The sequence below is a fragment of the Daphnia magna genome, unplaced genomic scaffold, assembly GCF_020631705.1.
Source record: "Daphnia magna isolate NIES unplaced genomic scaffold, ASM2063170v1.1 Dm_contigs596, whole genome shotgun sequence".
NCBI lineage: Eukaryota > Metazoa > Arthropoda > Branchiopoda > Diplostraca > Daphniidae > Daphnia > Daphnia magna.
The window spans coordinates 1420-12229 of NW_025533412.1; the positions used below are offsets into that span (position 1 = coordinate 1420).

At 43.4% G+C, this 10810-nt stretch overlaps 4 protein-coding genes across 5 annotated transcripts; 2 read left to right on the forward strand and 2 right to left on the reverse strand.

Annotated features, from left to right (window-relative positions):
• Positions 1–707: 707 nt before the first annotated feature.
• LOC123469334 (extensin-2-like) lies at positions 708–1912 on the reverse strand (the record flags this gene model as incomplete). The annotated part of the gene is given in 2 exon segments (XM_045168143.1): positions 708–1619; positions 1765–1912. Coding segments are annotated over 2 exon segments (916 nt in total), but the record flags the coding sequence as incomplete, so codon positions are not given.
• Positions 1913–3651: 1739 nt separating this feature from the next.
• Positions 3652–4273, reverse strand: LOC116926358 (extensin-2; the record flags this gene model as incomplete). The annotated part of the gene is given in 1 exon segment (XM_032933218.2): positions 3652–4273. A coding segment is annotated over 1 exon segment (442 nt), but the record flags the coding sequence as incomplete, so codon positions are not given.
• Positions 4274–5591: 1318 nt separating this feature from the next.
• LOC123469335 (extensin-2-like) lies at positions 5592–7214 on the forward strand (the record flags this gene model as incomplete). Of its 2 annotated transcripts, XM_045168146.1 has the most annotated exon segments (3): positions 5592–6521; positions 6591–6865; positions 6926–7214. In XM_045168146.1, coding segments are annotated over 3 exon segments (1314 nt in total), but the record flags the coding sequence as incomplete, so codon positions are not given.
• Positions 7215–9036: 1822 nt separating this feature from the next.
• On the forward strand, positions 9037–10190 carry LOC123469336 (extensin-2-like; the record flags this gene model as incomplete). Its single annotated transcript, XM_045168147.1, has 3 exons — positions 9037–9110; positions 9254–9666; positions 9745–10190. Coding segments are annotated over exons 1-3 (863 nt in total), but the record flags the coding sequence as incomplete, so codon positions are not given.
• Positions 10191–10810: the final 620 nt, after the last annotated feature.

The window sequence follows — 10810 nt, forward strand, 5'->3', positions numbered from 1 at the left end:
GCAAAAAGATCTCCACAGCTGTCGAAATTAAACTGATACTGATGATGAACTGATGCCAATGGGAGGCAATGGAGCAGGACAAATTTGGTAAGCAAACTTAACTTCTTTAGGGAATAATAATATTCCAGTACCATTTTAACATCATAACTTAATAAGTGCAATAGTACATAACTAGCGGATACCATTATATTGTGTAACGTCTACCGTGTAACAAAAATAAAACAAACATTGATTTTCGAACCATCTGATTAAAATCTTCAGAGCTATTTGTAATACTTTGGTGTCTCAGGTCTGTAGCTGGGACCTGAATAATATTTCGGAGCTTCGCTGTAGGTAGCTGTGGGGTAGTACTGGAGCCTTGGTGGTGTAGTACTCGGGAGCCTTGGTGGTGTAGTACTCGGGAGCCTTGGTGGTGTAGTACTCGGGAGCCTTGGTGTGGTGTAGTACTCGGGAGCCTTGGTGGTGTAGTACTCCGGGAGCCTTGGTGGTGTAGTACTCGGGAGCCTTGGTGGTGTAGTACTCGGGAGCCTTGGTGGTGTAGTACTCGGGAGCCTTGGTGGTGTAGTACTCCGGGAGCCTTGGTGGTGTAGTACTCGGGAGCCTTGGTGGTGTAGTACTCGGGAGCCTTGGTGGTGTAGTACTCGGGAGCCTTGGTGGTGTAGTACTCGGGAGCCTTGGTGGTGTAGTACTCGGGAGCCTTGGTGGTTGAGCCTTGGTGGTGTAGTAACTTGGAGCCGGATAGAACTTTGGAGCTTCAGTGTAGTAAGAAGGAGCAGCATAAGTGGTAGGGTAGTATTCGGCCTTCTCCACTGCGTAGTACTCCGGGGCCTTAGTGGTATAATAAGAAGTGGCAGTGTAGTATTGTGGTGCCTCGGTGTAGTAGCTTTGTTTGGAATATGTGGTGTAGTAAACCGGAGCTTCGGTGTAGTAACTAGGAGCCAAATATTTTGGAGCCTCGGGGTAGGATGCCGGAGCAGCATAGGTTGTGTAATAGCTGGGCTCGGTGTAGTAAGATGGCGCAACCGTGGTGTAATAAGACGGAGCAGAGTAGTACTGTGGAGCCTCGGTGTAGTATGTGGGCTCACTGTAGTAAGATTGGGAAGTTCCAGCGTAGTAAGTCGGAGCTACGTAGTACTTAGCTACTTCCGTTGTGGTGTAGTATGCAACAGTGGTGGTGGTGTAGCTGGGCTCAGCATAGTACTTGGGAGCTCTGTAGTACTCCGGTGCCTTTGTTGCTAAGTATTTGGGTGCCTCGGTGTAGTAGCTTGGAGGAGCGTATGTTGTGGTGGAATAAACTGGTGCCTCTGCGTAGTAACTTGGAGCCGAGTAATACTTCGGGGGTTCAGTGTAGTAGGCCGGAGCAGCATACGTTGTGGTGTAGTATTCGGGTGCCTTGGTCGTATAGTACTTGGGCGCCTCGGTGTAGTAGCTGGGGGCAGCATATGTTGTCGTGTAATACTCCGGAGCCTTGGTGGTGTAGTAGCTGGGGGCTGCATACGTCGTGGTGTAGTATGGCGCTTGACTCGTGTAGTACCCGGAAGATGAGCCCATCGGTCCACCCATGGCTTTTCCAGCAATCAAGGAAACAACTGCCAGCAAGATCATTGTGGCGCAGTTGGCTGTAACAAGAAAATGTAAATCATTTCAGTTCCTTATCCTATTTAAATGCAACGTAGTTACACACACATTCATTTCATTGAAAAAAACCAATCTTGTTTTGAGTTTCAATTGCTACGATACGATCGAAATAAAACGTCAAATTACCCATAGTTGCTAAGTTGAAGAACGCAATGTGAAACACAACCGACAGAAAATTTAATGTTGTTGCTGGAGTGTCCAAGTGCCTTACTACACTGACTTAATGCACCGTTGTCTTCTCTTTTTATATGGTTTTACAGTCACCCTGTTTCGATTCATTAGCCTGCGGTTACAACACGTGCACCTGTCAGGTAATGACGTAATAGCCAATATTCTAACCCCACCCTTTTGACTGATCCTTTTGTATAGGAATGTTATGAAGGGGCACAAGTGAGCTCAATAAACTGATTCAGTATAGAACAAGGAAAGTAAATTGGGATTTCTCTTTAAAATATATAATGCCATGAGAAAGGTGAATGTGAATTGTACAGAAACGTATAAGCTCATCATGAAAGCGTACGGGTATGACATCCATCGTGACAACCGGATGGATGATAATAATAAACTCAAATTTTCCAGCTACGTTTGATACGATCATTTTCCAGATCCGGAAATTGAAAATACGGAATCTTTTCAGCGGCCTGGATCATTGGACGCATTGGGCTCGTGTTGGTGTGAATCTTTGCTTACGTCATCCCACCTGAAAAGCTCATGTGCTAAACTCTAGCAACGGTATGTTTAAGTAAAATTTCAGGGCTGGATCAGTGTAGTTGCTTGGGGCGGAATGACGCTTCGGAGCCTCGGTGTAGTAGCTAGGATTCGGCCTTTGTTGTAGTGTAGTAGTAAACCGGAGCTTCGGAATGCTAGCTTGAAATCAGTTGGTATTTAAGTGTAGGTTTGAACGTAGGATGTGGTGGTGTAGTAGGAGGGCGTTATAGTCATGTACAACTTCCTACTACAGGAACGTTGTGATAACTGAGATCAAATAATCAAAGACAAACAGAATATCTTTGAATGTACTGGCGTAACTGATTCATCTCGACATCTTCTATTTTCGCCACACACTTGGAAAAACACTTAACTGATGCATGAACACAATAGTGTCGACATCGGCCGCAAGGTGATATGGAGGATTCTTGCATGTCATTAACGGTGTTGATGCGTGATGCCACACCCTAAATCGTGAGTGCTTGAAAGCAATACGAAATTTTAAACATTTAATTAAGTTATTTGTTTTATAGTCAAGTCAAATGATATTCATCACTGTTTTCCCAATAATGTTCATTTAAGACATTGCGTAATATTTTCTCAGAATTTAAATGGGAGTTAGTTTTATGTCGGAAATTGCCCGATTTTTTTATCAACGTGGTTTGGTGCCTAAATTCACGGTATATAAGAGTTGAGTGCATTTCTATGTGTAGCGGCACTTGAAATGACTGGGTATGGCACCCTCCCAATGTTGGGATTGCTAGTAACCAAGAGTCTGCAAGCAAATACAACTCGAAAGGTCAAGCGTTGGTATGGGATTGGCCCACCATTCCAATGCAAGGCTGAATAGAGAGGTAAGAGCTATCAGCTGATGTCACGATGTGGGTCATATAGTACAGCAATATGATCCGGGCCAACATCGTGACAGGTCTGGAGGATACTAGCATGTCATTCAAGAGCTTAGCGCAACACTTTTTTTTTTTTTTTTCAACAACTATAATTCAAACTGGCAAACTAAAACTTCTAACATCTAGTCCGAATATTGAAGCATTTCCCTAAATTAGAAATTTCAGGTTAAACAGCACAAGAGATTTAAAGATGCCCAATAAATTCTCTATGCCAATGGGCTAACGTAATGAATGAAGTCAATATTCTGTACTACCTATCTGAAGATATAATGTCATAAACAAAATATTTCTAAAATATTGAACTGTAAATTAATGTTCAGAATTACAAAGCCGTTCAGAGTAAAATTGAAATTGCCTTCACCCACCTTATTTGATAAAGAATAGAAACAATAATGGATTAGGTAACGATATACATTTGTATTCATCATTTCATTGAGTAACCACAATGGTATGGAACGACTAGTGAATGCATAAATATATATCAAGGAAATACTTAATTTGGAACGAGGACTGCCAATGAATAAACAAAATCCAATTGACACTTCATCGAGCTAGATGGACAACACAATCTTAACAATTAATAGTACTTTGGTGGCTCAGTGTAGTAAGATGGGGTTGCATATGTTGGGTAGTAGGCTGGAGCGTCGGTGTAGTAACTGGGAGCAGCGTAAGTGGTAGTGTAGTAACTGGGAGCAGCGTAAGTGGTAGTGTAGTAACTGGGAGCAGCGTAAGTGGTAGTGTAGTAACTGGGAGCAGCGTAGGTGGTAGTGTAGTACTCTGGCGCTTTTGTGGTGTAGTATTTGGGGGCTTCAGTTTGGTAGTAAATTGGGGCTGAGTAATACTTGGGTGCCTCGGTATAGTAGCTGGGAGCATAATACGTTGTAGTGTAGTACTCGGGGGCCTTGGTGGTGTAGTACTCGGGGGCCTTGGTGGTGTAGTACTCGGGGGCCTTGGTGGTGTAGTACTCGGGAGCGGAGTAAGTCGTAGTGTAATAGACGGGAGATTCGGTGTAGTAGCTTAATAAAGCTTTTCTCTTTATAAAACTTGTGTAGAAAACAAGTGTCATGGTGAATCGAGTTTGTTTCACGATAGGCCTGAAGGCCTACAGAACACCTTTACACCTAGACGTACAGTAGACCATAGGGTAATTCTTAATGGCAGACTAATGAGGCTTAAAGAATCCCGTTATTACCTTATTTCTTAATTATACGTTAATAATTGTAAAAGGCCTTAATTATAATAACACTTGAGTTTTTAAAGTGAAATTACGTGAGGAAAAATGTCCATCAACATAGTCCTACATGTGATAGTAAACTTATTCGTATATTAGGCCTAATACGTACCGTACGTACCCAAGGCACGTCCTCAGATCATATCAAGCCTAATTAACTAAATGTTTGTTCACGACTGCAATCAGCTCAGTTATCACGACGTATGCCCCACAAAGGATTTTTGATCGTTGGTATACATCTTGGATACACAGGTGTAAGATTGGTACTTGAATGCAAACATAAATTTTAACATTTTAGCAACTTTCAACGATTCATATTTGACAATGAATAAAGGACCTTTTTCTTGCAATTACGGACTAGGAAAATGGAAAAATTTAATCATTCGTTAAATCACATCTTTTTGTGTTTTCTTTGTCTCGATGTCGTCAGCCAAATCATTGGAATTAATCAGTTAGCGGATACATCGGGGTTAATTAATAGATGGTTTAACTAGTTTTACAATTATAATAAGAGTTTTACAATTAACATTCTCTTGTGCATATTGTTTTAAAGAGAAATTTATATTCACGTTAAGGATTGTTGTTTGACATTCAGCAATGTTCGCCCTTTCAAACGTGATCCTACACAACAAAAACGCCAAGCCAAAAGGGTGGGGTAAGAATATTGGCTGTTACGTCACTACCCATAAGGTGCACGTGTCGTAACCGCAGGGCCAATGAATTGAAACAGGGCGACTTTGCAGTCTTATAAAATGAGAGGACAGAGGTGTTTCAATTCAGTGTAGTAAGCAACTTGGACAGCAGCACGACATCTACCATCAGTTGTACTTCACATCGTGTTTTCTAACTCTAAAATGACGAGTAATTTGTCGTTTTATTTAATTATTTAATCGTAGGAATTGAAATTGCGATTCATTTTGATTTCAATCAATCGAAATGAACTTGTGTGCATCTAATTATTACATCCAGGTGGATTCAGGAGATAACCTTTTCTGTATTATCTTGTTTCAGCTAACTACAGCGCGATGCTGCTGTTGGCTGTCGTTACCTTGTTGGCTGGAGAGGCCATGGGTGGACCGATGGGATCGTCTTCTGGGTACTACACTACGGCGCCTTACTACACAACGACGTATGCAGCCCCCAGCTACTACACCACCAAGGCTCCCGAGTCCTACACAACGAAGAAGGCCGAGTATTATACAACAACATATGCTGCTCCTAGCTACTACACCGAGTCACCTAACTACTACACGACCAAAGCGCCAGAATACTACACCACAGCCTCCTATTACACCACTACGTATGCTGCTCCGACCTACTACACTGAGGCTCCCAAATACTACACCACTAAGGCACCGGAGTACTACTCAACTACTTACGCTGCACCAAGTTACTACACCGAAGCCCCCAAGTACTATGCTGTCCCCAGCTATTCTACTACTACCGCTGCCTACTACACCGAAGCAGAAGCAACCAAGTACTACGTAGCTCCGACTTACTACACTGAAGCTGCTCGGTCTTACTACAGTGAGCCCACTTACTACACTGAGGCCCCTCAGTATTACTCCGCCCCGTCTTACTACACCGAACCCAGCTACTACACAACAACAACCTATTCCACCCCAGCTTATTACCCTGAAGCTCCCAAGTACTACTCGGCTCCAAGCTACTACACTGAAGCCCCGGTTTACTCTGCTACATATGCCAAGCCAAGCTACTACACCGATGCAACACAATACTACACTACAGCTTCTTATTATACCACTAAGGTCCCCGAGTACTACGCAATGGAAAAGGCCGAATACTACCCTACCACTTATGCTGCTCTCATTTACTACACTGAGGCTCCTAAATATTCGGCTCCAACCTACTACCAGAACGAGGCTCCGAAGTACTACACCACTAAGGCGCCTGAATACTACGCGCCTTCTTATGCTACCCCAAGCTACTACACCGAATCTCCCGTCTATTACACTACGACTTACTCCGCTCCCGAGTACTACACCACCAAGGCCCCCGAGTACTACACCACCAAGGCCCCTGAGTACTAAACCACCAAGGCCCTGAGTACTACACCACCAACCCCTGAGTACTACACCACCAAGGCCCCCGAGTACTACACCACCAAGGCCCCCGAGTACTACACCACCAAGGCCCCCGAGTACTACACCACCAAGGCCCCCGAGTACTACACCACCAAGGCCCCCGAGTACTACACCACCAAGGCCCCCGAGTACTACACTACAACGTATTATGCTCCCAGCTACTATACCGAGGCACCCAAGTATTACTCAGCCCCAATTTACTACCAAACTGAAGCCCCCAAATACTACACCACAAAAGCGCCAGAGTACTACACTACCACCTACGCTGCTCCCAGTTACTACACTACCACTTACGCTGCTCCCAGTTACTACACTACCACTTACGCTGCTCCCAGTTACTACACTACCACTTACGCTGCTCCCAGTTACTACACCGACGCTCCAGCCTACTACCCAACATATGCAACCCCATCTTACTACACTGAGCCACCAAAGTACTATTAATTGTTAAGATTGTGTTGTCCATCTAGCTCGATGAAGTGTCAATTGGATTTTGTTTATTCATTGGCAGTCCTCGTTCCAAATTAAGTATTTCCTTGATATATATTTATGCATTCACTAGTCGTTCCATACCATTGTGGTTACTCAATGAAATGATGAATACAAATGTATATCGTTACCTAATCCATTATTGTTTCTATTCTTTATCAAATAAGGTGGGTGAAGGCAATTTCAATTTTACTCTGAACGGCTTTGTAATTCTGAACATTAATTTACAGTTCAATATTTTAGAAATATTTTGTTTATGACATTATATCTTCAGATAGGTAGTACAGAATATTGACTTCATTCATTACGTTAGCCCATTGGCATAGAGAATTTATTGGGCATCTTTAAATCTCTTGTGCTGTTTAACCTGAAATTTCTAATTTAGGGAAATGCTTCAATATTCGGACTAGATGTTAGAAGTTTTAGTTTGCCAGTTTGAATTATAGTTGTTGAAAAAAAAAAAGTGTTGCGCTAAGCTCTTGAATGACATGCTAGTATCCTCCAGACCTGTCACGATGTTGGCCCGGATCATATTGCTGTACTATATGACCCACATCGTGACATCAGCTGATAGCTCTTACCTCTCTATTCAGCCTTGCATTGGAATGGTGGGCCAATCCCATACCAACGCTTGACCTTTCGAGTTGTATTTGCTTGCAGACTCTTGGTTACTAGCAATCCCAACATTGGGAGGGTGCCATACCCAGTCATTTCAAGTGCCGCTACACATAGAAATGCACTCAACTCTTATATACCGTGAATTTAGGCACCAAACCACGTTGATAAAAAATCGGGCAATTTCCGACATAAAACTAACTCCCATTTAAATTCTGAGAAAATATTACGCAATGTCTTTAAATGAACATTATTGGGAAAACAGTGATGAATATCATTTGACTTGACTATAAAACAAATAACTTAATTAAATGTTTAAAATTTCGTATTGCTTTCAAGCACTCATGATTTGAGGTGTGGCATCACGCATCAACACCGTTAATGACATGCAAGAATCCTCCATATCACCTTGCGGCCGATGTCGACACTATTGTGTTCATGCATCAGTTAAGTGTTTTCCAAGTGTGTGGCGAAAATAGAAGATGTCGAGATGAATCCAGTTACGCCAGTACATTCAAAGATATTCTGTTTGTCTTTGATTATTTGATCTCAGTTATCACAACGTTCCTGTAGTAGGAAGTTGTACATGACTATAACGCCCTCCTACTACACCACCACATCCTACGTTCAAACCTACACTTAAATACCAACTGATTTCAAGCTAGCATTCCGAAGCTCCGGTTTACTACTACACTACAACAAAGGCCGAATCCTAGCTACTACACCGAGTGCGAGAGAGCTCCGAAGCGTCATTCCGCCCCAAGCAACTACACTGATCCAGCCCTGAAATTTTACTTAAACATACCTGTTGCTAGAGTTTAGCACATGAGCTTTTCAGGTGGGATGACGTAAGCAAAGATTCACACCAACACGAGCCCAATGCGTCCAATGATCCAGGCCGCTGAAAAGATTCCGCATTTTCAATTTCCGGATCTGGAAAATGATCGTATCAAACGTAGCTGGAAAATTTGAGTTTATTATTATCATCCATCCGGTTGTCACGATGGATGTCATACCCGTACGCTTTCATGATGAGCTTATACGTTTCTGTACAATCTACATTCACCTTTCTCATGGCATTATATATTATTAAGGAGAAATCCCAATTTACTTTCCTTGTTCTATACTGGAATCAGTTTATTGAGCTCACTTGTGCCCTTCATAACATTCCTATACAAAAGGATCAGTCAAAAGGGGTGGGGTTAGAATATTGGCTATTACGTCATTACCTGACAGGTGCACGTGTTGTAACCGCAGGCTAATGAATCGAAACAGGGTGACTGTAAAAACCATATAAAAAGAGAAGACAACGGTGCATTAAGTCAGTGTAGTAAGGCACTTGGACACCTCCAGCAACAACATTAAATTTTCTGTCGGTTGTGTTTCACATTGCGTTCTTCAACTTAGCAACTATGGGTAATTTGACGTTTTATTTCGACCGTATCGTTCAGCAATTGAAACTCAAAACAAGATTGGTTTTTTTCAATGAAATGAATGTGTAACTACGTTGCATTTAAATAGGATAAGGAACTGAAATGATTTACATTTTCTTGTTACAGCCAACTGCGCCACAATGATCTTGCTGGCAGTTGTTTCCTTGATTGCTGAAAAGCTATGGGGTGGACCGATGGGCTCATCTTCCGGGTACTACACGAGTCAAGCGCCATACTACACCACGACGTATGCAGCCCCCAGCTACTACACCACCAAGGCTCCGGAGTATTACACGACAACATATGCTGCCCCCAGCTACTACACCGAGGCGCCCAAGTACTATACGACCAAGGCACCTGAATACTACACCACAACGTATGCTGCTCCGGCCTACTACACTGAACCCCGAAGTATTACTCGGCTCCAAGTTACGCATGAGGCACCAGTTTATTCCACCACAACATACGCTCCTCCAAGCTACTACACCGAGGCACCCAAATACTTAGCAACAAAGGCACCGAGTACTATAGAGCTCCAAGTACTATGCTGAGCCCAGCTTACACCACCACCACTGTTGCATACTACACCACAACGGAAGTAGCTAAGTACTACGTAGCTCCGGACTTACTACGCTGGAACTTCCCAATCTTACTACAGTGAGCCCACATACTACACCGAGGCTCCACAGTACTACTCTGCTCCGTCTTATTACACCACGGTTGCGCCATCTTACTACACCGAGCCCAGCTATTACACAACCTATGCTGCTCCGGCATCCTACCCCGAGGCTCCAAAATATTTGGCTCCTAGTTACTACACCGAAGCTCCGGTTTACTACACCACATATTCCAAACAAAGCCATTACACCGAGGCACCACAATACTACACTGCCACTTCTTATTATACCACTAAGGCCCCGGAGTACCTACGCAGTGGAGAAGGCCGAATACTACCCTACCCACTTATGCTGCTCCTTCTTACTACACTGAGGCTCCAAAGTTCTATCCGGCCTCCAAGTTACTACACCACCAAGGCTCCTGAGTACACCACTAAGGCTCCCGAGTACTACACCACCAAGGCTCCCGAGTACTACACCACCAAGGCTCCCGAGTACTACACCACCAAGGCCTCCCGAGTACCACACCACCAAGGCTCCCACTAGTACCACCAAGGCTCCCGAGTACTACACCACCAAGGCCCCGAGTACTACACCACCCCATACGTCGCCCCTAGCTACTACAGCGAAGTCCGAAACATTATTCAGGTCCCAGCTACAGACCTGAGACACCAAAGTATTACAAATAGCTCTGAAGATTTTAATCAGATGGTTCGGAAAATCAATGTTTGTTTTATTTTTGTTACACGGTAGACGTTACACAATATAATGGTATCCGCTAGTTATGTACTATGCTGCACTTATTAAGTTATGATGTTAAAATGGTACTGGAATATTATTATTCTCCTAAAGAAGGTTTGTTTACTTCAAATTTGTCCTGCTCCATTGCTTCCATTGGCATCAGTTCATCATCAGTATCAGTTTAATTTCGACAGCTGTGAGATCTTTTGTTGGGTATGGGCCTCCCATTGTTTCACTGCTTCTTTCATCGACATGGCGTTCCACATAGTGAGGTATTTTCAAACCCCGACGGTTTTTACCCCGCCGGGTCTGCGTGTCTTGGAAC